The following is a 19481-nucleotide window of genomic DNA, read 5'->3' as shown; positions in this document are numbered from 1 at the left end:
GCGTCGCACCAAAAGTTTCAACGTCGATATCTGCGAAACCACGCAGGCCAAGAACTCGTCCCTTCGAGAACAGGTCCCAAATATGTAGATCTACGACTCCATCTGCCCGTCTGTCACGAAACATAAATTTTCGTAAGGCGTCATTCGACTTCTCCGAATCCTGACTCAGGTTCGTTCGTCTTCGTCGAGCCCTTTTGCTCTTAGAGCCACACCCTTATCAACAACGACAACCCTCTTCCAGCTCTCTCTCAGCACTCAACAATCTAATTCTTCTACCGGCCACGCCTCGTCAAATTCCTACCCAAAAAACTTTCGTCCCTCGTCCATGAAAGCCGTCCGAAGTCTTCGAGCTCCCCAGCTCGCCTCCACTTTCGTTCGAGCTCACCACTCTCCCTTTCAGCCCATCGCTTCCTCCTCCTCTTCCAAACCCTTCTCCGCTCCTCAACCTCACCCTTCACCCGCACCAGTCCCTCGAGCGTTCAACCCTTCCTTCCCCTGTGTCGATGCGCACGAAGCTCGAACGAGCAAGCTGGAGCAGCTCGCGAGGGAGAAGGAAGGGAGTTTGAAGGCTCGGGAGCCTCTGCCGACGAGTTTTCCTCTCAGGGAAGAGAGGGAAGATCCGAAAGGAGAAGAACCTAGTTATGCTGTGAGTTCAGCCTTTTCCCTTTGTCACTCGCTGTTCAAAGGTATCAATTTTGGGCGTTGAAGACGAGAAACTTTGAAGCTGACCGATCAATCTCTTCTTTCCCTCCGCCCCCTCCTTCTCTTTCCCTCCCATCTTCTCTCCTTCCTTAGCAACCTTCCCCGTCAACCTACCAAACCTACCACCACCCTCACCCTCTCCCTTTGACCTACTCTTCACCCCTGCCCTCCTTCGAAATCGCCTACGAAACCTGGGGGACGCTCAACGAAACCAAATCCAACACCATCCTCCTTCACACCGGTCTCTCAGCTTCCTCCCACGCGGCTTCCACGCCCGCCAATCCTGCTCCAGGATGGTGGGAGAAGTTCATCGGTCCAGGGAAGGCTCTGGATACGGACAAGTTCTTTGTGGTTTGCTGCAATGCGCTGGGAGGATGTTACGGAACGACGGGACCGGCGAGTTTGATTCCTGAAGGGACCGAAGGAGAGGGAGAGAGGTGGGGGACAAGGTTTCCTGTGGTTTCGATCTTTGATATGGTGAGTTGGAAGGTCGTCGTGTCGTTGGGTCACACAGAGTCGCTGTCGTTTGGTTGCTTTCGAGGAGCGCAAACGCTGACCTTCTCCTTCGACCTTCTTCGCTCCTCAGGTTCGCTCCCAGTTCGTCCTCATGGACCATCTCGGAGTCGACAAACTGTACGCTTCCGTTGGAGCCAGTATGGGAGGAATGCAGTCCATCGCTGCTGGACACATGTACCCTGATCGAGTGAGTCGAATCGGATTTAAGTCTTTCTCTCGACGCGTTTCTCGAGCTGACTTTTGCTGCCCTTTCTCGTTTCGATCTTCAGGTCGGCAAAGTCGTCTCGATCTCGGGATCCGCTCGTTCTGGACTGACTGGAGTTGCGTTGAGATACGCTCAACGAAGTGGTGAGTTTTTTGACGATACTTTGGACGCGTCGATTCGTTTTCGGAACTGACGCTCGTTCTCCCTTCGCGCCGATCTTCAGTCCTCATGGCCGACCCCAACTGGAACCGAGGATTCTATTACGACGGAATGCCTCCGCACACTGGGATGAAGCTCGCTCGTCGTACGTCTGCCTCCTTCTCTCTCGTTCTGCACGACTTACTCTGACTTTGCTCTCTTCCTTCGCCTCGTCGTCTTCAGAAATCGCCACTATCACCTACCGTTCAGGTCCCGAATGGGAGCAGCGATTTGGACGACGAATGAGATCTCAAGAGCCCACCAAGGATGGATCCAACCCTCTTCGAGTTCCTGCCCTCTGCCCCGACTTCCTCATCGAGACTTACCTCGACCACCAGGTTCGTTCTAGCTCCCTCGCCTAATTGCTGTCAACTCAAACTGATCTTTGGCTTCTACAGGGAGAGCAGTGGTGCCTCAAGTACGACGCCAACTCCTTCATCTACGTCTCCAAAGCGATGGACCTGTTCGACATGTCCTCCTCCGCCCTTGTCGACATCGCTCACCGTCGTTCCCAACTCGACGAACCTTCCACTTCCACTTCAACCCCTCTCCTTCCTCCTACTACCCCTCCAACCCCTCCAAAAGGCCACCTCCTCACCAGCCACGCTCCCTACCTCGACGACCTCGCGCAAGGACTCAGCAGCCTCAAGAACATTCCGACCTTGGTTCTCGGAGTTCAGAGCGATATCTTGTTCCCCGTAGAGCAGCAGAGGGATTTGGCTGAGGCGTTGAGGAGGGCTGGGAACGAAAAGGTTGGGTACTACGAGCTGGGTGGGGTTTGGGGGTGAGTTCTCGTCTTCTTGCGTCGCCTTTCTCTCTTTCTCGGGCGATACGCGCAGAAATGGGGCGCTGACTCTAGTTCATCTCTTTCGCTCGACAGACACGACACCTTCCTGATCGATACCGTCAACGTCGGAGGCGCTCTTCGAGGGTTCTTGAACGATCAGGAGTGAACGAGCGCGTCTTGATCTCTCTCTCTCTCCTTCTATTTTCTCCGGTTTCTTATCTCTCATTTTTTCTCTCCATTCATTTTACCTCTTCCGTTGTACGATCTATCACGACCCTTTTCATCTCTCTCGTCAACCATCTTCGAGGAAAAAAGTCCTCGACCGAGCCAGCTCAAATTTCGTTCGAGCTCGCCTCCTTCCTTCCTCCCTTCCCTTCAACGCCAACAACCTCGGATTTTTTTTTCACCTTCACTTCCACACAACCCACCTCTCCTCCTTCACCCAACCCCACTTCGCCCTCTTTCTACCAACAACCATGGCCCCAACCAAAGCCCGTCTGATCGGATCCCTCCTTTTCTGCCCAACCTGCTCGACCTTGCTCGACCTCCCAGGAGACGCGGATGTCATCGTCTGCGAGCAATGCGGTCACGAGGAGCCTGCTGAGTGTGAGTTCTCCCGTCTGTCAGACCCTTGGCTTGACGAGAAGCAGGAGCAGAGCTCGAGGGAGAAGGGAAGGAGGAAATCAGGAAGCTGACCTACTCGTTCGTTTCGTTCAACCTTGCGTTTGCATTTGCTTCAGCCTACGAGAACCTGGACGTTCAAACCCACTCCAACCCAGCTGCTTTCCCTTCTGCTCTGAGAGCGAAGAGGGCGTTGGTCGTGAAGGCGGAGGATCAGGAGCAGGAGAACCCTAACCCGATAGTGCATCCTCGCCTTCCTCCCTTCTTTCCAGCTCCCTTTCGATGTTCGTTGACCTTAATTCGCTGGCTTTTTGTCGTGGTCGTATCTTACAGATCCAAGAGGAGTGCCAGAAGTGCCACAAGGTGCGTTCTCTCCAAGTTTAAGCAGCAGCAAAGCGGGAAAGCGAAAACGTCGAGCTCACCGTTTTTTGTGCCTTCCCTTCGTTTTCAGATCGGACTGAGTTACAAGGATCTGCAGCTGAGGAGTGTAGATGAAGGAAGTACGACTTTCTACACTGTGAGTGCCTTCTCTTTTTCGTCTCTCCTTTCCCTCGTTCTGGGGAGCTCCAGGAAGGACGAGACGAGCTCAATCCGCGTCGAGCTCGTCCTTTGTTTTCCTTCTGCTTGTCTCAACCGCTGATCATGGGTCTTTTTTGCTTTCTCCAGTGTATTCATTGTAACGACAAGACTCGTCTCAACAACTAGGACGTTCTGCACCAGTCTATCTCGCTCGGAGGATCGTCCTTGCCGGCTATCAGCCCACAAAGCCCATCGCCTCCTGTTCTTTTCTTGTTTACGTTCACGAATGACGACCCCCTTATCTCTCGCTCTCTCACTTATATATCACTGTGCTCTCTACCCTCTGCGTCTTCCGAGTCTCTGGAAGCAGCGGTGAGCTCGAAAAAGCTCGTCCCGTCGGGAGCTTATCGTTTCCTCCCCTTCCCTTCAACTCAAGTCCGTTCCCAGTCCATAAGAGAGGTCGTGAATATCATTGATCGTCGCTCCAAATGCGTCCTGTCCGTTTTTGAGTCTACTTCTTGGCCGCCGCGGACGACTGAGCCTCTCCGACGGGCGAATCTATGGAAACGAGGGGATTCTCGAGTCGAGCGGATTCGATGAGCGTCGTCAGGCCTTTTTTGGAGACTCCTTTCTGTGAGATCCAAAGAGTAGAGCAGAGTTCGTCAGTTCGAGGTTGAGAGCAACTCTTGAGAGAAGAAGAAGGGGAGAGAAGTGAGCTCGAGCTGGCGAAGGGGACGAGTTCGTCCTCCCTCTCGAGCTCAACCTCTCCTCCTCCTTCCTTCGACCAAAAAAGACGACTAAACGCACCCAAACACACTCCTTGTACTCCTTCCACGACTCTCCACACAAGCGTTCGTACTCCTCTGCCTTCTCCTTCGCTCGAATTGCAGGGTCGGGTTTCGATGGGGACGAGGAGGAGGAGTTGGTGAGCTTTGAAGAGATGGAGGCGGGAGGAGGAAGGGGGGATGAGTCTCCGGTGAGAGGTTCCAGGTAGCCTTCCACCCAGCGAATGAAGCACGCGTCGTAGCGGTGTTTTAGAGGGTTGCAGGCCGGGTCGACTGAAAAAGAGGGGTGGGGAAGAGGTTAGGGAGAGAGAGAGAGAGGAAGAGGGAGGGAAAGGAAGGGAGGACGAGGGGACGAACTTGAGCTGGAAGAGAGCGAGAAGGACGGTCAGTTTTTTGCTTGGAATGCGTGAAGAAGTGAAGATGGGGACGTACTCCATGACGAGATTGATAGAATGAAGATGGTTTTTGTAGATGGTTGTGGTCTGGGGTCACTTTATTGAAAGAAGCGAGCTTGACTTTCAAGGGTTGCTCGCTCCCTTCCATCAACCCTCCACCTTCGTCTTTCCCTTCTTTTTATACCCAGGACTCCCCTGCGCCTCCTCGTTCCCATCTACTCCTTCCTTCAACTCCCACTCGCTCGCCTCTCTATCTCTCACGCGACGCTTTCTCAAAGGAGAGCTCGCCAACCCCTCTCTCGACCTCGTCCTCCCTCTCTCCTTCTCGTTGAGCAATGCGAGCTTTCTTCGCTCGTCTAGGAGGACCTACACCCTCGGCAGCTTCCAAGGAGAAGTCCGAGAAGGACAAGGAGAACATCAACAAAGGACTACCTTCTATACCTCCTCCTCTCCTCCCTCATCTATCGAGCAAACCATCAAACTCGGACGTCAACATTCAGGCCCCTTCTTCCTCTCCTCCTCCTCCTCCTCCTCAACCTCAAACAACCCATCTACCACCGCCTCCTACGACTGCGAGCAACGCTAAATCAACTCCTCTAACCTCGAAACCTGCTTCAAAAAGCAGCGGGAAACCTTCGACGATCGTGAGGAAAGGAACGGAGACTCCTCCTCAGAAGGCTCCTCTCTCCTCGTTGAACGGTCGACCGTCAGGGAAGGACACGTTGAAGGGAAGAGCACCCTGGGGAGCAGGTTCAGGAGCAGCAGGAGCAACAGCACCCGTAGAGAAGAAGGTCGCTTTCATCTCTCCTCCTCCCACTCCCAACGGACTTGATTCCCTCATCACTCCAGACTCCTCCTCCACCTCATCTGCCTTCGCATCCTCCTCCAACTCAAACAACCCTAATCTCAAGCTATCCAACCCTCCAGCGTCCAAATCCTTATCCCAACCTCCCAAATCATCCATCGCGTCGTCGTCCAAAACATCTACAGGTCCCAGGGGTCCCTCGTCGTCGTCTAGCTCAGGAGCAACAGGAGGAGGAGGAGGAACAGCCAACCTCCCGAAGCCCTCGTTGGTCTCCGACAGATCAGCTTCCAATCCTTCTCGAGGAAGCTCCAGACCTTCAGATCAGCTCAACGGACCAGCAGGTGTTCGCCCAGCGACCAGATCGTCCTCCTCTCCCAACACTACCACCTTCTCCGCCTCCTCCAACTCGAACGCAACCTCAACGGCTCTCAATCGTCCCAAGAAGGGATCCACCGCCACTCTCCCAGGAACCTCTTCGACCTCGACACCAGCAGCAGGAGCTAGATCGCATTCTTCGGCAACCACAGGAGGTCAGAGGAAAGGCTCGTTGGCTCCTACTCTCCCAGAGGAGCTGAGATCGTCCAGCCCGTACTCAACTCACTCGCTCGGTGGGACTCAGAGTCGGTCAGGGACAAATATGAGCCTAGGAAATGGGAGTTTCATTGGACCTCAAGGGAGCTGGAGTGAGTGGGCGGATGAGGATCTGTTGATGAATTTGGGACCGAGGGAGAGGACGAGGCAGGAGGTGTTGTGGGAGATTGTTTCGAGTGAGGAGAGGTGCGTGCTTTCCTTTCGTTTCTCTTTTCTTGATACGAGGGAAGCTGTTCAGCTATACCTCTTTAAAGTCGCCTTTGCTGATCTCGTTCGTCCTCTCGCCAGATACGTCAACGACCTCGTTCAGCTCGTCGACACCCACATCAACGCGCTCCTTCCTCCTCGTCAACCTGTCTGTTCTCCAACCCTAGGAGATTGGTCTCCCTCTCTCTCCGCCCTCGACGATCACCACAACCATCATCACCACCATCCTCTCACGACTACAACCTCTCCCGTCAACTGGGGAGCCTCCCTCTCTCCTCCACCTCCTTCCTCCTCATCCGCGTCGCGTCCTCCTCATCCCATTCGATCCGCCTCCGCCGCAGGAAACACCGTCGACCATCTCCCGATCGCAGCTCGGTTCCTCAGCAGCATCGGATCTAAGGAAGCAGCTTCGGCTCAAGCAGCCTACAGCAACGGTCAGCGACAGGCGAGCGGAGGGAGTGGTTCATCCGAAGGATCGTCCAACGCCAACCAGTTCGGAGCCCTCTCTTCCTCGACGGCACCGATAGACAGCAACCTCAAACAGTCTCCTTACGGTCAGCTTCATCGTCCCAACGGTCTCTTCGGTCCAACCCTTCCCTTCCCAGCTCCTCCCCAATCCGGAGGCGGCGCTCGGTCCCATCAATCCCTCCCTCCTCCTCCTCGACACTACTCTCCTGGAAGCAGCACCAACTCTTCCTCCCCTCCTACGGCTCATCACAATTTCTTCGGTTCGTCGACCTCGCCCAACATGACGACCGGAAGGTCGAGCTCAGCTCAGTCGTCGTCGAGATCCAACAGGCTCGTCAAATCGCCTGGAGGGTCGTCCGTCAGCGGTGGAGGAGGGGATCAGGAGTTGATGGGTCTGCCTGAAGATCTGAGAGAGGTGCTGGAGGTGCTGAGGGATGGGATTTTGAGTGGGCATCTGGCGTTAAGCAGGGCGTTGAGGAAGAGGTACGAGGAGCAGTACCCGTTGGTGAGAAGTTTGGCGGATGTGTTTACTCAGCATGTGAGTTTCCTTTCGTCGCTAGTACCGTTCGAGATTATTTCTGACTTCGACTTCTTGCGTTTCAACAGTCCTACGTCTTGCGAGAGTACAACGTGTGAGTCGACGGGAGACGAGACGCGTCGATTTGACGAACGTCGAACGAGCTGACCTCTCCATCCTACCCCGTCTACCTCTCGCAGTTACGTCCTTCATCTATCCAACGCTCTTGGAATCGTCGATTCGGCTCTCACTTCTGGATCTGGGAAGAAGGCTAGGAAGGCGGAGGAGGGAACGGAGGTTGCCAGGCTGAGAGGAGTTTTCCAGGTTCGTTCGCTTCTCCGAGCCTCTCGCCCCCTCGTTTTCGTGGCGACTGACTTTTTTGCTTGGTACTGATAGGAACTCGACGAGCTGGCTGCTGATAAGGGAGAGAGTGGACTTGCGATCTCGCTGTCGAAGCCGTTCCAGAGGTTCGTCTTTGTCTTCGTTTTTCCTTCTCGCTTCGAATCTCCTCAACTGACCGGCTTTGCTTCTCACCTCTCAGGCTTCTCAAGTACCCTCTGCTTCTTCAGAACCTCCTCTACGTGAGTTTGGCACGAGCAGCCCTCTCCGACCAACTCGAACGAGAGGCTGACTCTTTCTTTCGCTCTTCGGCCTTTTTCTCGACGCAGAACACCGACCCTTCAACGAAGGAGTACGAAGCTACCGTCGCCATGGTCGAAGAGGTCGAGCACATCATTCGATCGATCGAGGACGAGAAGACGGCCGTCGAGGAGAGGGTCAAGACTCGAGACGTCTTTGCTCGAATCGAAGGACTCGAGAGGGAGAAGGTCGGTCTCTCCTCGATTCTGTTCGCCTCGACCCTTCGACCTTTCTTCGGCTGATCTTTACGCTTCGTTCTTCAACCAGATGCTCATCGCTCCCAAACCAAGTCGTCTCCTCGTCGACGAAGTCCCTTGCGGAGCCGACGGAACCAAGATCTCTGCTCAGGCAGCCGCTCGTCGACAGACTCCCGTCCCCGTCAAGGAGAAGAAGAGTTTCAGGAGACTCAGTGATATTCTGAAGCCTAACGTCGGAGGGAACAACGACCTCTGGATTGTGTGAGTCCCTGTTCGTCGGTTTCAGTTCAAGTCGCGTCGTTCGACTGACCGTGTTCCTCCTTTTTTCCTCGCAGACGGTTCAACGACGTCTCGCTTCTCTGCCAGCGAACTGGAACGACGTCTCTTCCTCTGGCCTCAACAGCCTCGTCGAGGTCGGCTTCGCTTCCTGAGCTCAACGGGAAGGCCAAGTTCGCTACGACGGGAAGGAAGCACATCCAAGCTCGACCGAGGAACCTTTATCGAGTTCGTCCTTTCCCCTCCGTTCTCCTTCTTCGTTCGCTGACTCACTCTTCTGTCCATTCTACAGTTCGTCAAGATCGAAGAGTGGAACATGGGAGGTGGCCTTCCTCGACACGGAATGACCTCGATGGACGAGTTCGTCCCTTTCCTCCTCCCCTCTTCGCGACTCTCCCTTCCATCGCTGACCGATGCTCCTCTCTATCTCTTACCTCTCCAGCATCAGCAGATCCCGAGCCAACATCACCCAGCCTGACGCCGACCATCTCGACGAGAGGGACGAAGACGAGGAGCTCGATGGAAGCGACAGCGATGGATCGTTCGGAGGGAAGAGTCGAATGAGTTTCAGCTACTGGTTCGTCCTTCCCTCCGTTTCTTATCTCGACCTCTCGATCACGCTAACATCTAACTTCAATTATCCTTCCAGGGGCGGAGACACCGTCGAAGCCATGCCTCCTCTCGACCCTCGAGTCACCCCCGGGCCCAATCGTCGAGGCGCGTCTTCCTCGGCAGGTCAATCCACCAAAACCATCGTCCCACCTCTCATCCGTCGTTCCTCAGCAAAGGAAAAGTTTGGAGGTCGTCTGAGATCCCCTGAACCTCCCGTGGACTCGAGGACGAAGAGTCGAACGGGAGCGACGTCCGTAGCGGGTGGGAAGAGGACCGTTACTCCTTCGAACAAGCCGTGAGTTTTGGTCGTACGTTCTTTCCTCTTTCTTTTTTTCACCAGGTGCTGATTTAGGCCTTTCCTTTCATCTTCTTTCCTCGCAGATCCTGGAACGGAGCTTCTCCAGCCATCAAACCTCGAATCCAATCCGCGTCGGCAACCAATCTCAACACCAACAAACATCTCTCTCCCTCCCCTTCCGAAGACTCGGGAGTCGCCATCGCCGCTGTATACATGTCCAAGAACGACGGTCGACTCTCTCATCACTAGGTAGAATCTCACTTCCTTCCCTTTCCGTATCTCTAGATCTCAAAACCGCATTTCTCGTTCGTCGTTACCTTAGCCCTCCTACCTTGTTTCCATATCGCTTCACCTTTGCTTTTGCTCTCGCTTCCCCCCATTTCCTTAGCATCACTCAATACGTTCGCTTCTTCGTCCATCGCTCCTTTTAATGCCAACACAACAACCCTCCCCTTGCTTTTTGCTTTTCGTCGCTTGAAGTTTCTTCGCCCTTCCTTTTCCAATCTCGCTCTTTCTTCTTTTACCTTAACGACCTTCTACGAAACCCGGCTCTTACTACGTCGCTTTGTCTTGATTTTTCCGCTTCTCTAGTTATCGATCTCTCGTTTGCTTTCCTCAAAGCGACGCGTCGAAGAGAGAGAGAGAGAGAGAGACGAGACGAAGGGGTGTCTTGACGGACTCTCTCGATGCGGGAGCTGCTGAGCTCTAGTTGAAGGTAGCCCATCTACTTCCGAGACCAAAACAAGACGACTAGAACCCTATCGGACTAAACTCGACCGAAAGAAAGAACCGAAGGAGAGAAAGAGAGAGACGCGTCGCCCCCTCCCTAATCCAACCTATCCAACACTCCAGCGATCCTCTCGCCCTCTCTCAACCCACTTTCCACCGCCCCAGCTACCGATCCTCTATGATCCACCTCCGTGTGCTCACCCGCGAACCCAAGCCTCCCTTTCCACTCTCCCTTCTCCGGCTTCCCCAGTTCCACGAAATCCAACGGCGTCCTTTCCCCTCCAACCGTTACCGGTGTCGTAGTCGCTCCTCTACAGAAAGGATCGTCCGTCCACGAGGTCATCCCAGCGTGAACGGGACCCTCAGGAATCTCGGAGGGTTTCATTTTGGAGACGAGGAGATCGTGCGCCGCTTGGGAAACCACGGCGAGAGGGAGTGCCTCGATTTGAGCGCAGATGGTTGTGGGGAGGTAGATGAGGAGGGTGGGTTGAGGGGAAGGGAGGGAGGAAGAGGAGAAGGAGGCGATGACGAGGGAGGTGGAGGAGAGGAGGTCGAGGGCAGAGGAGTTGGGAGTCAGGGCGGGAGGGTTGGAAGAGGGGAGGATGGTGATAGACGAGGCGGCGGAGGGCCACCAGGGAGAGGAGTAGAACTGTTGGCCGAAAAGAAAAAGAAGGATGGATGAGAAGGAGTCAGCGAAGAGAGAAGGAGGAGAGAAGAGACGCGTCGAAAAGGAGAACGTTCGAAAGACGTACAAGAGCAAGCTTCCCGAGCGTCCCGACGTTAACCCTCTCGATGGCCGCGAGCTTCCTGACTGACAGAGAAGGATCGAAGAAGGACTGGGGGACGTGCTTGAGGACTCCGACTGGGATGGAGCATATGACGGTTCGCCCGGAGTGAGTTGAATTCTCGCCGGAGGGAGAGACGGTAGAAATCTCGATGGAAGAGTCTTCGAGGAGGGTCACGCCGGTGACAATTTGGTTGAGCTGTGAGGAGATAGAAAGATGCCTTTGTGTCAGTCAGCCAGAACGGAGGGGTTCAGAAGAGAAAGGGAGGAAGACGAGACTGACGAGGAACTTCGCTCCGTCTTTCTCAGCCTGCTTCTGAAGAGCCGAGGTGACCGTCTGGTATCCACCTTCTGGAGCAGCGTTGGTGCCGTCGTAGTTGTCTACCAGCACGTGAAGGACGCGTCAGTACTCGAGATATGTGCCTCAACGAGCGGTCTCAACGTCGAGCTCACCTTCGAACCCGTTCCATCTCAACGACGTCTTCTCCAGCGTCGCGCCCAAACCAACCTGCATCGTCCTGGCCAGACCAATCGCCAAAGGCTTCTCCTCTTCCTTCAATCCTGCGAAGAGTGGCGAGGAAGGATCGAGGAGGGAGGAAGCGAGGGAAGCGTCGGTCGCAGTCGTCGAAAGGGCCGTGACTCGAGCCGCACCAACAGCCGCTCCCAGGTTGGCGTTGAGCTTCTGGACGAGAGCTGGATCGATGAGACCTGAAGGACCGTAGGTGAGAGCGTCTGCTGGTTTCGGGACGTGGGCGGCCTGAGTGAAAACGAGGGAAGAGATGGAGATGAGACGAGAGAAGGAGGGAGGTTGGCTGAAAGTGAGCTGAGAAGAAGAGACGAACGATTCCGAGCTCCTTGACCATGGCTTTGACTGGATTTCCTTCGTTGTAGCCGCTGGGAAGCATGAAGAGAATCAGTCTGTGCTTTCTGAAAGGAGGAAGAGGGAGAAAAACCTACTGAATCCAGCTGCATCCGAGGTCGACAGGCGCTCCTCCTCCCCCTTCATACGACCTGGCTCGTCCTCCCGTTCGATCTCTAGCTTCGAGAACGAGCACCTTCCGACCTTTGGAAGCGAGTGTTCGAGCAGCGAGGATTCCAGCGAATCCAGATCCGAGAATGACGGTATCGAAAGGCATCTTGTTGGGCGATGGTGGTGGTTTTGGGGACGAAAGGAAAAAGGGGAGGAGGTCGGATCGAGGACCGGTCGTTCGTCGTCAAGTCGTTTTCGGGCAGAGAAAAGCAGATTTTTTCGCGTTTTCGTTGCTTGAATGGATGTACCACACTCTCAGCTTTGACTTCACTTCCTCAGTAACTTCAATTTCAAAGTTGATATCTCGTCTTGACGACGCAGAAGACGCGCTTCGTGTTTCGCGTTCGAAGGAACCCACCCTCCAACGTTCTCCATGTCTGGCCTCAAATCTCGCATCTCTGGGATGTTTGGATATCGATCTTCAGCGGCACCTGAGTCCCCCATCAAGCAGAACGGACCTGGATCCGGGGAGGAGAAGGAGGAGGAAGAGGAAGAGGAAGAGGAGGAAGAACCTGTCGAAGAAGCAGCCGAGGAGGAGCAGGAGGAGGAGGAGGGAGAGGAACCGATTCCTGTCAAGAAGATAAAGAGGAAGAGAGATCCAACTCCTGTGGTAGCAGCAGCAGTCAAATCATCTTCTTCGAAGCTTCCCGTCAAGGTCAACCTCATTGGAGAACTTCCCAACAAGGAGGAATGGGCAGCAGCAAAGGTTTACCGTGTTTGTGAAGGTGAGCTCCCTCTCCCTCCTCCTTCCTTCCTTCCCTTTTTCCTCCCTTCCTTTTCTCGAGCTCATCCGATCCTCCATCCAGTCCCCCCCAAGGGAGACGAAAAGTCTTTCCGAATCAGGGTCGGAGATTACATCTACGTCAAGCCGGGAGAGCAAGAGGTCGTCCCAGCAACGCCGTTGAAGGCGAAAGGGAAGGGAAAGGTCAAGGTCGTCAAGGCGGCCAAGTCAGAGGTTTGGCTCGCCAGGGTCAACGAGCTCGTGAGTTCTCTCTTGTCCATCTATCGTCTTACTACGCTCGAACCTGAAGAGCTCTTCTCTTTTTCTCAGCGAGCTTGCGACAAGGCGAAGGTCTTCATCAACATCTCCTGGCTGTCCGTCCCCCCTTCCTCCTCTCTTTCGCCTTCGTCTCCTCAATCTGACGAGACGCTTCTGAATGGTGTTCTACAGCTATACGGCAGCTCAGCTCAAGGCGTCTGGATACAAGCACACGTGAGTGTCCCCTCCATCTCGTTCGAACTGGATCAGGGTCTCGGACGAGTTGAGCGTGAGTTCGCCCTTCCTCCATCTTCTGCAGCAAGGCCCTCGATCTTCACGGAGCCGAGGTCGTCCTCACCAACCACCGAGAGGGTAAGTCATTTACCCAAAGCTCTCTTTCATATCTCTGCTGACTCGTTTCTTGCTTCGTTCCAGTCATCGCCGTCGGCTCCTGTGAAGGTGCGGATCTTGTTCAATCTCGTTTCCGTCTCTCGTCTCCGTGCTGATATCTTCTTTCCTTCCCTCCTCTTCACAGACATGGCCACAGTCTTCGATTTCGTCGAGACCGACTTGGATCAGGCTCAGATCGCTGAGGATGACTATTTCATCAGGTTCGTCGAACTCTTCTCGAACCGACGCGTCTCGAACTTTGCGCTGACCTGCCTTTCGTCGATCTCTCGACCTCACAGACACGAGATCCTTCAGTTCGACGGAAAGGGTTTGAAGGCTCCTGTGAGTCGATTATCTTCTCTCCATCGCTTCGATGCTGAGATCTCTTGAACTGAATGCGTCTTTCTCTTTTTCATCGACGTCTCCTTCTCGTCTCAGCCTGCGCCCTACTGCCCTCCCACCTGTTACTGCGAGAAGCCCTACGCTGTTGCTGAAGTCATGCACTACTGTCCTAGGTCGACTTGTGAACGATGGTGAGCTTTCCTTTCGTCCTCTCCTCTCTCCCGTCGCGTTCCCTTCGCTTTGCTGATCTCCTCTCCTCTCCTTCTGCAGGTACCACGCCGACTGCCTCGAATCCAAGGATCGTGAGATCAACGACACCCTCGAGTACATCATCTCCCTCCCCGGAAACCCCGGCGATGACAACATCGTCGTCTCTCCTCCTCCTCGAAAGAAGGGACGTCCGGCAAAGAAGTCCAAAGCCGCCGCCGCCAAAGCTCCCACCTCTTCCTACACCCACACCATCCTCGCCACCGCTCCTCTCGCTCTTCTCACCCTCGCCAGCGAGCCCATTGTCCGAGGAGGCGAGCGGTTCGGGATCGTAGGGAACGCCAAACGAGTCCTCCAGGCGAGGAAGATGCTCAAGACGTTCTGCGAAGGAGACGAGGAGGCGGACGGGGAGACGGGCGTGTTGCCTGAGGAGTGGAGGAAGGAGTTGGGGCTGGAGGAGCTGGAGGAGGACGAGGAGGAGGAGTACGTTGGAGTGAGAGGGGTGGGAGCACCGGTGGGAAGTAAGGGGAGGAAGGTGCAGCCCGAGGAATGGAAGGAGGAGGAGGTTTTCGTCTGTCACGGGTGCGAGGGGAAGATTTGAGGTTGGAGTCGAAGAGAAGGAGATAGTGGGGAAGGGAAGGAGTAATATCTACATACCATCTTCCTAGTTTAGCTTTTCGGTTCGGCTTCGGTTTCGGTTCGCTTTTTTTTCTCTTTTCCTTCGTTTCGTTTGGTCACCTCGTTTCTCGCTCTCGTTTCACCTTTCGCTTCTTTCTCTCTCTCGCATTCTTCACGGTTCTAGTATTCGATGAAACATTTAACATATATACGGCTATCAAGAAATAAAACGAGAAGAACGACCCCGTTCAGTCTCCCCTCCCTTCCTCCAACCTCGGCAGCACCTCGTAGCCCACCCGTCCCACCGTTCCCTCGCTGGGAAGTATAGCCGTCTCGTCCAACGAAGCTCTAAGGTCCTCCTCTCTAAGCTCGATAGCGGGCTTGAAGTAGGGCGGGGAGACGATTCCGTTGAAAATAAGAGTGAACCAAACGAGGAGGGAGAAGCCCGACAGTTGGACGAAGGAGGAAGGGAAGAGGATGTGCTCCCACCCGAGGAAAAGACTCGCTGCCCACTGTGGTTGGAAAACGAAGGTGGAAGCGGTCAGTAAAGAGAGACTTCGTCGGGGAAAGGGGAAAGTGAGGAGGAAAGGCGCGACTTACGATAAGGCAGGTCCGGCAAGTATCGATGGTCGATCTAGCGGTTGCTGAGAGGACTCGAGTGACGCTCAAGCCAAAGTAGTTGAAGCTGCTGATGGAGAGCATGCTGGAGACGAATAGAAAGACGCGTTGGGGGGTCAGCAACGGGCCGATCGGTCTTGAAAGAGGAGAGGGCCACTCACATGGCGAGTGAGAGCTGCCAAACGAGAGGGGTTTCGAAGACCTGATGATAGAGTCTGTAGACGTCGAAGTACGAGCTCTTGGCGGCGAAGAAGTAGTGAAGGATGGGCATGGCGAACGCGGTCGTGAGGAGACCAAAAGTTCCTTCGAGACCGACGGCGAGCTGGAGGCAAAAAGATGATGGGACGGAGGATCAGCTCCTACTCCTGCTCCTTCTCATCCTTTCGTCGCAAACGCACAAGAGGCTCGACGGAATGGGTTCCCATGACTTTCTCCTCGACGACGAACTGGGTTGCGGTGAAGAGCTGGGCGAACATCTACAGCGAGAACGAGGGAGTCAGGTCAGCATCGATGGCAACCAGAGGCTGGAGAAATAAGGAGCGAGTACGAACGATAAGGAGGATACCGAGGAAAATCTGCCCCTCGCTCTCAGGCGCTTCAGGGACCTGCAACCCCTTCTCGGACGATGGCTTGAGAGCTCCAGAAAGACCGACGAGTGCGACACCGATCATGACTCCGACGAGGGAGAGCCACTGGTAGAGGAAAAGACGCCCTGGCAAAGGAAACGTGAAGGAGTGTGAGCGTCGATGAAGAGAACGGTCGAAATCGGAAGCTGGTCGAGGAAGATGGGACGAACGACGAAGGAAGATGACGCTGAGGGCACCAACGAAGAGCACAAGCGATCCTCGAGTCATCTGGTAGAGACTTACGGGTGTCAAGATGAGTCCGTAGTTCATGAGCTGTGAGCAAACAGAGGAAAGAAGGAAGGAAGGAAGGAGAAGAAGGTGAGCTCGCGTCCTTCGATCCTCGATTCGACTGATCACCCTCTTCAACACTCACAGTCGTTCCACAGATGTCACACACCGCTGGGAACCAGAACAGCAGCAGCTTCCAGCCCTTCAGCGTCCCTCCCTCGTGCCCGAACTCTCCCCTCGACATGTCCACTCCCGAATCGTCGTCGTTTCCATCGTCCGAGCTCGTCCCGATGGGTTCGTATCCAGCCGAGGAGTTCTGTTGCTTCCCTGTGATCTTGTGGAAGAAGCGTTTGGCTCGAGAAGGTTGGGGTGCTGAGAAGGGAGAGGTCGAAGGGGAAGAGAAGAGGTGGGTGTAGAGGAGAGGAAGGAGGCAGAGCACTGAAAGAAGGGAGATAGGAGAGAGAGGTCAACACGAGTGGCTCGAGCCGGATCGAGATGACAGAGAGAGAGACTCGCTTTCGCCTGCGAACATGTTGAGACTCTGGAAGACGGGCTGTTCGAAGGCGAGTCGTTTGGTGGGATCGGGGTTGGAGCAGTTCTCCACACTAGGAGAAGAGAGAGGAGAGGGAGACGTTGGCGGCTGTCAGCTCGTCGTCCTTTCACTCTGACAGAGAGAGCCAGCCACTCTCAAGATGTACGAACCACTGCATGTCCTGAAGCTTCGTGAGAAGAGAGTTTGCCGCTCCGCTGCAGGAGAGGATGTGAAAGGAGCATGAAGACGGTCAGCGAGGGTCGGAGGGAGAGGAGGAGGAGAAGGAGGAAGGGATCGCATTGGTTCTCTCTGCTGCCTTCCTTTTTGACGGACTTACGTTATGAGCATACCAGAGACGAGCACGAAAGTCGAAGCTGTTCTTCGTTCCGATGACATATTTGTTTGCTGAGTTGAGAGCAGAAAGAAGGAGGGATGGCGAGGGAGATGTGGATGGGAGACAGCGAGAGCTCACGAGGTGCTGACGGCTGAGAGCGTACTTCCCGCCCGAATTTAATCAACTAAACAGAAGGGAAGTAGATTTTCCAGATGTTCTGATAAGGGGATAGAGGCTGTAGCATCTGACTACTTGAAGACCGGTAAAGAAATGGCCCAGCGAGTCTATGGGCTGATCGGTGAACAGCGTCGACGCGAACGTCGCTCGAGCTTGGGCAGAGGTCAAGCTCCCGCTTCGATAAGCTTTTTGGGTAGTTGCGGATCGATCTAGATTCCTGGTGCATCTGAAAATCGTCGTGACTTCTGGGATGAGCGCTGCTCGACGCGAACGAACAGACGCATCGCCGGTGCCTCTGAACCGCATCAGCCAGAGCATCAAAGCAAGATATCAAGATCGTGAAGCCGTATACAAAGAAACCAAGAAAAGGTCGTTACAAAAAAAGGTCAACTCCCTCGTCCTCCTTCAACGAGCGAAACCTAGATACTCCCCTCCTCAAAGCTACTCTCGAGTCCCAGAACCACTAGGTATGATCCCCGCCTCGCTCCTGATACTCGGAGTCTCGGAGAGGTCCCCTTCCTCTCCCAGAGGCTCGTGGACCTCCTGAACGCAATAGTGAACGGCGATCATGCTTCCGAGAACGAGAGAAGGACCAGCGACGTGTTCGAGGATCCGACGAGCGAGTCCGAGGCGGCCTCGATCGGTGTCGACGGCTAAAGAGGAGAGGGAAAAGGGGACGAGGGAAAGGTCAGTTGTTTGTTCGTCGAGGGCGAGGGTAAGAAGGGGAGGGAAGGGAGGGAGGGGGGGAGGGAGGGAGAGAGACGTACGGATGGAAGTGAAGATTGGCGCCAGAACGAGAAGGATGAGAGCAAGCAGGAGAAGAAGGGTAAAGTTGAGTTGAGGAGGGGTATAGGTTGTAGGTGCGAGGAAGGTCTCGACGAAGAGGAAGATCTGCGAGGAGGAAGGAGAGGTTTAGAAAGGGAGCACGCGACAAGCTCGGGCGAGGGCGTCGAAGGAGGAGAGAGAGAGGCTCACGCTGACTGCTGGGATGCTGACGACCTTGATCAACCAGAACTTGGGTTCCTTGACGACTTGCTCTGTGAGAGCTGAGGCAACGATACCTGAAGAGCGAGGAGAGAAGGGATGAGCTGACGGTCCCAAGCAAGAAGGTCGACCGGAAGCGAGCCGATGGGTCGAGGGACCTCTCCTTCCGCGTCCTTCCAACTCTGCTTCCTTCGCCACCACTACTCACTGAAGATGTTAATGATGAAGACGATGATAGCAGTAGCTGAAATGGTGAGAAGAAAGAGGCGTACAGAGGTCAGCAAAGGGCAGGGAGGAGGGAGGGGAAGGAAGGGAAAAGACTCGAGCTCACCAGCAATGTAAACTCTTGGAGTGTTCTGCCATTCAAAGAAGATCCTCTGAGGTTTCCTCGCCCTCGTAACACCAAGAAGCAAGCGTCGCTCTCCTTCTCTAGAGTAAACTTCTTCCAGCGCTCTCCTGGCCTTGGTTCGTGAGCGAACGAAGAAGACGGCGAAGGACAGGAAGAGGACGGCGAGGATGGAGGCGAGGGAAAGGGAAGAAGAGAGGAATCCCGAGGTTGGAAGGGGTTTTGTTGGACGAAGGCTTTGTAGAGGGATCATTCGAGGTCGTTCGTCGAGAAATATCGATGGATGTGGTCGAAGGAGAGGGAAGCAGGGACCATCAAGCCTTGATTTCGGCTCGAGCTCTCCCTCTGCCTCCCTCCTTTGACCTTCAACGACCAGCATCTAAACGAAACCAACTCCAACTCTCTTCCTCTCCTTCACTTCTCGCAATGTCCTTCTTCCGTTCCTCCATCCTCCTCCGCCCGAAACGGTTCTCGATCCCTGCCTTCTCTCCCCTCCAAGCTCGCTCTCTCTCCTTCTCTCCCTTCCAGCTCGCCTCCTCGCCCATCCCTCCTCCTTACCGACCTCACTCAGAGAACGAGGCCGAGATCAGGAACAAACTCTTCGATAGACTGGAAGCGGAGGGGTGCGACGTAGAGGATACCTCAGGTACGTTCCAACTCTGACCTTGCATGCATAGTAGAGCAAAGGAGGGAGAACGATTGCTGACCTATCGGAGCTCGCTCGTCTCTCGTCTCTCTCCCTTCGTCCAACTTCAGGCGGATGCGGGACCTTCTATGCGATCAGGATCACCTCGCCAGCGTTCGTAGGACTGTCTAAAGTGAAGCAGCATCGGCTGGTGAACACGATCTTGAAGGAGGAGATCAAAGGGATCCATGGTTTGACGGTGAGTGTAAGAACGAGGGGGCAAAGCTCACGCTCTCTCTCTCCTCCTTCTCTCCCTCCCTCTCTCCTATGATGGACGCTGATCGTCCTCTTTGCTCCCTTCGTTTTATTCTCTTCCCTCTCAGCTTAGCACAGGTCCCCCAGGTGCCAACGTATAGATCAACATGAAATTGAACCCAGTCTCCAGCAGATCGAGAGAAGCAAAATCAGAGGGTTTCCAGGTCGTTCGTCGTTCGTCGTCCCTCAAGCCTTTTCCACCCTCCCCCCCTCCCCCCCTCCCTCCTTCACGGCCCATCGCGACCCTTTCCACCTTCCAGCCATCTCAGTCACACCTTC

General features: G+C 54.7%; 9 protein-coding genes across 9 annotated transcripts; 5 read left to right on the top strand and 4 right to left on the bottom strand.

Annotated features, from left to right (window-relative positions):
- Positions 1-325: 325 nt before the first annotated feature.
- On the top strand, positions 326-2574 carry BDY24DRAFT_412959 (homoserine O-acetyltransferase family protein; the record flags this gene model as incomplete). Its single annotated transcript, XM_076643127.1, has 8 exons — positions 326-646; positions 796-1179; positions 1289-1405; positions 1488-1566; positions 1647-1727; positions 1805-1959; positions 2020-2405; positions 2502-2574. The coding sequence occupies 8 exons, from the start codon at positions 326-328 to the stop codon at positions 2572-2574; spliced, it is 1596 nt and encodes a 531-aa protein (XP_076499214.1).
- A 155-nt stretch (positions 2575-2729) lies between these two features.
- Positions 2730-3798, top strand: RPA12 (DNA-directed RNA polymerase I core subunit RPA12). The gene is made up of 5 exons (XM_076636801.1): positions 2730-3014; positions 3149-3270; positions 3363-3392; positions 3481-3546; positions 3696-3798. The coding sequence occupies exons 1-5, from the start codon at positions 2885-2887 to the stop codon at positions 3732-3734; spliced, it is 387 nt and encodes a 128-aa protein (XP_076499213.1). The 5' UTR covers positions 2730-2884; the 3' UTR covers positions 3735-3798.
- Positions 3799-4002: 204 nt separating this feature from the next.
- BDY24DRAFT_380879 (uncharacterized protein) lies at positions 4003-4864 on the bottom strand. The gene is made up of 3 exons (XM_076639249.1): positions 4608-4864; positions 4356-4543; positions 4003-4179 (listed from the first exon to the last, which is right to left on the bottom strand). Exons 1-3 carry the CDS (start codon positions 4768-4770, stop codon positions 4060-4062), a joined length of 471 nt encoding a protein of 156 aa, XP_076499212.1. The 5' UTR covers positions 4771-4864; the 3' UTR covers positions 4003-4059.
- Position 4865: 1 nt separating this feature from the next.
- BDY24DRAFT_380878 (uncharacterized protein) lies at positions 4866-10060 on the top strand. Its single transcript, XM_076639248.1, has 13 exons — positions 4866-6310; positions 6413-7337; positions 7406-7431; positions 7517-7640; positions 7713-7783; positions 7858-7897; positions 7985-8143; positions 8223-8413; positions 8488-8656; positions 8721-8788; positions 8871-9005; positions 9078-9335; positions 9422-10060. Exons 1-13 carry the CDS (start codon positions 5064-5066, stop codon positions 9585-9587), a joined length of 3579 nt encoding a protein of 1192 aa, XP_076499211.1. The 5' UTR covers positions 4866-5063; the 3' UTR covers positions 9588-10060.
- FMS1 (polyamine oxidase) lies at positions 10017-12005 on the bottom strand. The gene is made up of 6 exons (XM_076636800.1): positions 11809-12005; positions 11694-11745; positions 11305-11608; positions 11135-11232; positions 10820-11050; positions 10017-10716 (listed from the first exon to the last, which is right to left on the bottom strand). The coding sequence occupies exons 1-6, from the start codon at positions 11985-11987 to the stop codon at positions 10165-10167; spliced, it is 1416 nt and encodes a 471-aa protein (XP_076499210.1). The 5' UTR covers positions 11988-12005; the 3' UTR covers positions 10017-10164.
- Positions 12006-13263: 1258 nt separating this feature from the next.
- Positions 13264-14517, top strand: BDY24DRAFT_253211 (PHD finger domain-containing protein). Its single transcript, XM_076636799.1, has 5 exons — positions 13264-13319; positions 13396-13471; positions 13550-13592; positions 13689-13783; positions 13863-14517. Exons 2-5 carry the CDS (start codon positions 13398-13400, stop codon positions 14398-14400), a joined length of 750 nt encoding a protein of 249 aa, XP_076499209.1. The 5' UTR covers positions 13264-13319; positions 13396-13397; the 3' UTR covers positions 14401-14517.
- Positions 14518-14603: 86 nt separating this feature from the next.
- Positions 14604-16876, bottom strand: BDY24DRAFT_380871 (uncharacterized protein). The gene is made up of 10 exons (XM_076639247.1): positions 16759-16876; positions 16592-16636; positions 16406-16494; positions 16035-16327; positions 15832-15934; positions 15587-15747; positions 15434-15511; positions 15197-15357; positions 15018-15120; positions 14604-14929 (listed from the first exon to the last, which is right to left on the bottom strand). The coding sequence occupies exons 1-10, from the start codon at positions 16815-16817 to the stop codon at positions 14666-14668; spliced, it is 1356 nt and encodes a 451-aa protein (XP_076499208.1). The 5' UTR covers positions 16818-16876; the 3' UTR covers positions 14604-14665.
- A 247-nt stretch (positions 16877-17123) lies between these two features.
- On the bottom strand, positions 17124-18623 carry BDY24DRAFT_380869 (uncharacterized protein). Its single transcript, XM_076639246.1, has 5 exons — positions 18248-18623; positions 18125-18160; positions 17908-17993; positions 17700-17823; positions 17124-17585 (listed from the first exon to the last, which is right to left on the bottom strand). The coding sequence occupies exons 1-5, from the start codon at positions 18513-18515 to the stop codon at positions 17374-17376; spliced, it is 726 nt and encodes a 241-aa protein (XP_076499207.1). The 5' UTR covers positions 18516-18623; the 3' UTR covers positions 17124-17373.
- On the top strand, positions 18624-19381 carry BOL3 (Bol3p). The gene is made up of 3 exons (XM_076639245.1): positions 18624-18908; positions 19019-19146; positions 19271-19381. Exons 1-3 carry the CDS (start codon positions 18689-18691, stop codon positions 19301-19303), a joined length of 381 nt encoding a protein of 126 aa, XP_076499206.1. The 5' UTR covers positions 18624-18688; the 3' UTR covers positions 19304-19381.
- The last annotated feature ends 100 nt before the right edge of the window (positions 19382-19481 follow it).

This window comes from Mrakia frigida (genome assembly GCF_051309035.1).
Source record: "Mrakia frigida strain ATCC 22029 unplaced genomic scaffold BDY24scaffold_6, whole genome shotgun sequence".
NCBI lineage: Eukaryota > Fungi > Basidiomycota > Tremellomycetes > Cystofilobasidiales > Mrakiaceae > Mrakia > Mrakia frigida.
This window is presented reverse-complemented; position numbering and strand designations above follow the sequence as displayed.

Bases quoted from the DNA above. Each gene is read 5' to 3' on its own strand.
- BDY24DRAFT_380879 (XM_076639249.1), bottom strand. From the start codon at position 4,770: ATGGAGTACGTCCCCATCTTCACTTCTTCACGCATTCCAAGCAAAAAA. The intron at 4,544-4,607 runs GTCGACCCGGCC...GCTGGGTGGAAG, and splicing joins TTCCCCACCCCTCTTTTTCA to GCTACCTGGAACCTCTCACC. The intron at 4,180-4,355 runs GTGCGTTTAGTC...TGGATCTCACAG, and splicing joins AGTACAAGGAGTGTGTTTGG to AAAGGAGTCTCCAAAAAAGG.
- BDY24DRAFT_380878 (XM_076639248.1), top strand. From the start codon at position 5,064: ATGCGAGCTTTCTTCGCTCGTCTAGGAGGACCTACACCCTCGGCAGCT. The intron at 8,657-8,720 runs GTTCGTCCTTTC...TCCATTCTACAG, and splicing joins GACCGAGGAACCTTTATCGA to TTCGTCAAGATCGAAGAGTG. The intron at 9,006-9,077 runs GTTCGTCCTTCC...TTATCCTTCCAG, and splicing joins CGAATGAGTTTCAGCTACTG to GGGCGGAGACACCGTCGAAG.
- BDY24DRAFT_380869 (XM_076639246.1), bottom strand. From the start codon at position 18,515: ATGATCCCTCTACAAAGCCTTCGTCCAACAAAACCCCTTCCAACCTCG. The intron at 18,161-18,247 runs GTGAGCTCGAGT...TCACCATTTCAG, and splicing joins TCCAAGAGTTTACATTGCTG to CTACTGCTATCATCGTCTTC. The intron at 17,994-18,124 runs GTGAGTAGTGGT...CTCGCTCTTCAG, and splicing joins CTTCATCATTAACATCTTCA to GTATCGTTGCCTCAGCTCTC.
- RPA12 (XM_076636801.1), top strand. From the start codon at position 2,885: ATGGCCCCAACCAAAGCCCGTCTGATCGGATCCCTCCTTTTCTGCCCA. The intron at 3,393-3,480 runs GTGCGTTCTCTC...CTTCGTTTTCAG, and splicing joins AGTGCCAGAAGTGCCACAAG to ATCGGACTGAGTTACAAGGA. The intron at 3,547-3,695 runs GTGAGTGCCTTC...TGCTTTCTCCAG, and splicing joins GAAGTACGACTTTCTACACT to TGTATTCATTGTAACGACAA.
- FMS1 (XM_076636800.1), bottom strand. From the start codon at position 11,987: ATGCCTTTCGATACCGTCATTCTCGGATCTGGATTCGCTGGAATCCTC. The intron at 11,609-11,693 runs GTTCGTCTCTTC...GTTTTCACTCAG, and splicing joins TGGTCAAGGAGCTCGGAATC to GCCGCCCACGTCCCGAAACC. The intron at 11,233-11,304 runs GTGAGCTCGACG...ACGTGCTGGTAG, and splicing joins GAGATGGAACGGGTTCGAAG to ACAACTACGACGGCACCAAC.
- BDY24DRAFT_253211 (XM_076636799.1), top strand. From the start codon at position 13,398: ATGGCCACAGTCTTCGATTTCGTCGAGACCGACTTGGATCAGGCTCAG. The intron at 13,593-13,688 runs GTGAGTCGATTA...TTCTCGTCTCAG, and splicing joins GAAAGGGTTTGAAGGCTCCT to CCTGCGCCCTACTGCCCTCC. The intron at 13,784-13,862 runs GTGAGCTTTCCT...CTCCTTCTGCAG, and splicing joins AGGTCGACTTGTGAACGATG to GTACCACGCCGACTGCCTCG.
- BOL3 (XM_076639245.1), top strand. From the start codon at position 18,689: ATGTCCTTCTTCCGTTCCTCCATCCTCCTCCGCCCGAAACGGTTCTCG. The intron at 18,909-19,018 runs GTACGTTCCAAC...GTCCAACTTCAG, and splicing joins CGACGTAGAGGATACCTCAG to GCGGATGCGGGACCTTCTAT. The intron at 19,147-19,270 runs GTGAGTGTAAGA...CTTCCCTCTCAG, and splicing joins AAGGGATCCATGGTTTGACG to CTTAGCACAGGTCCCCCAGG.
- BDY24DRAFT_380871 (XM_076639247.1), bottom strand. From the start codon at position 16,817: ATGTCATCGGAACGAAGAACAGCTTCGACTTTCGTGCTCGTCTCTGGT. The intron at 16,328-16,405 runs GCGAGTCTCTCT...CCCTTCTTTCAG, and splicing joins CAACATGTTCGCAGGCGAAA to TGCTCTGCCTCCTTCCTCTC. The intron at 15,935-16,034 runs GTGAGTGTTGAA...GTTTGCTCACAG, and splicing joins GTGACATCTGTGGAACGACT to CTCATGAACTACGGACTCAT.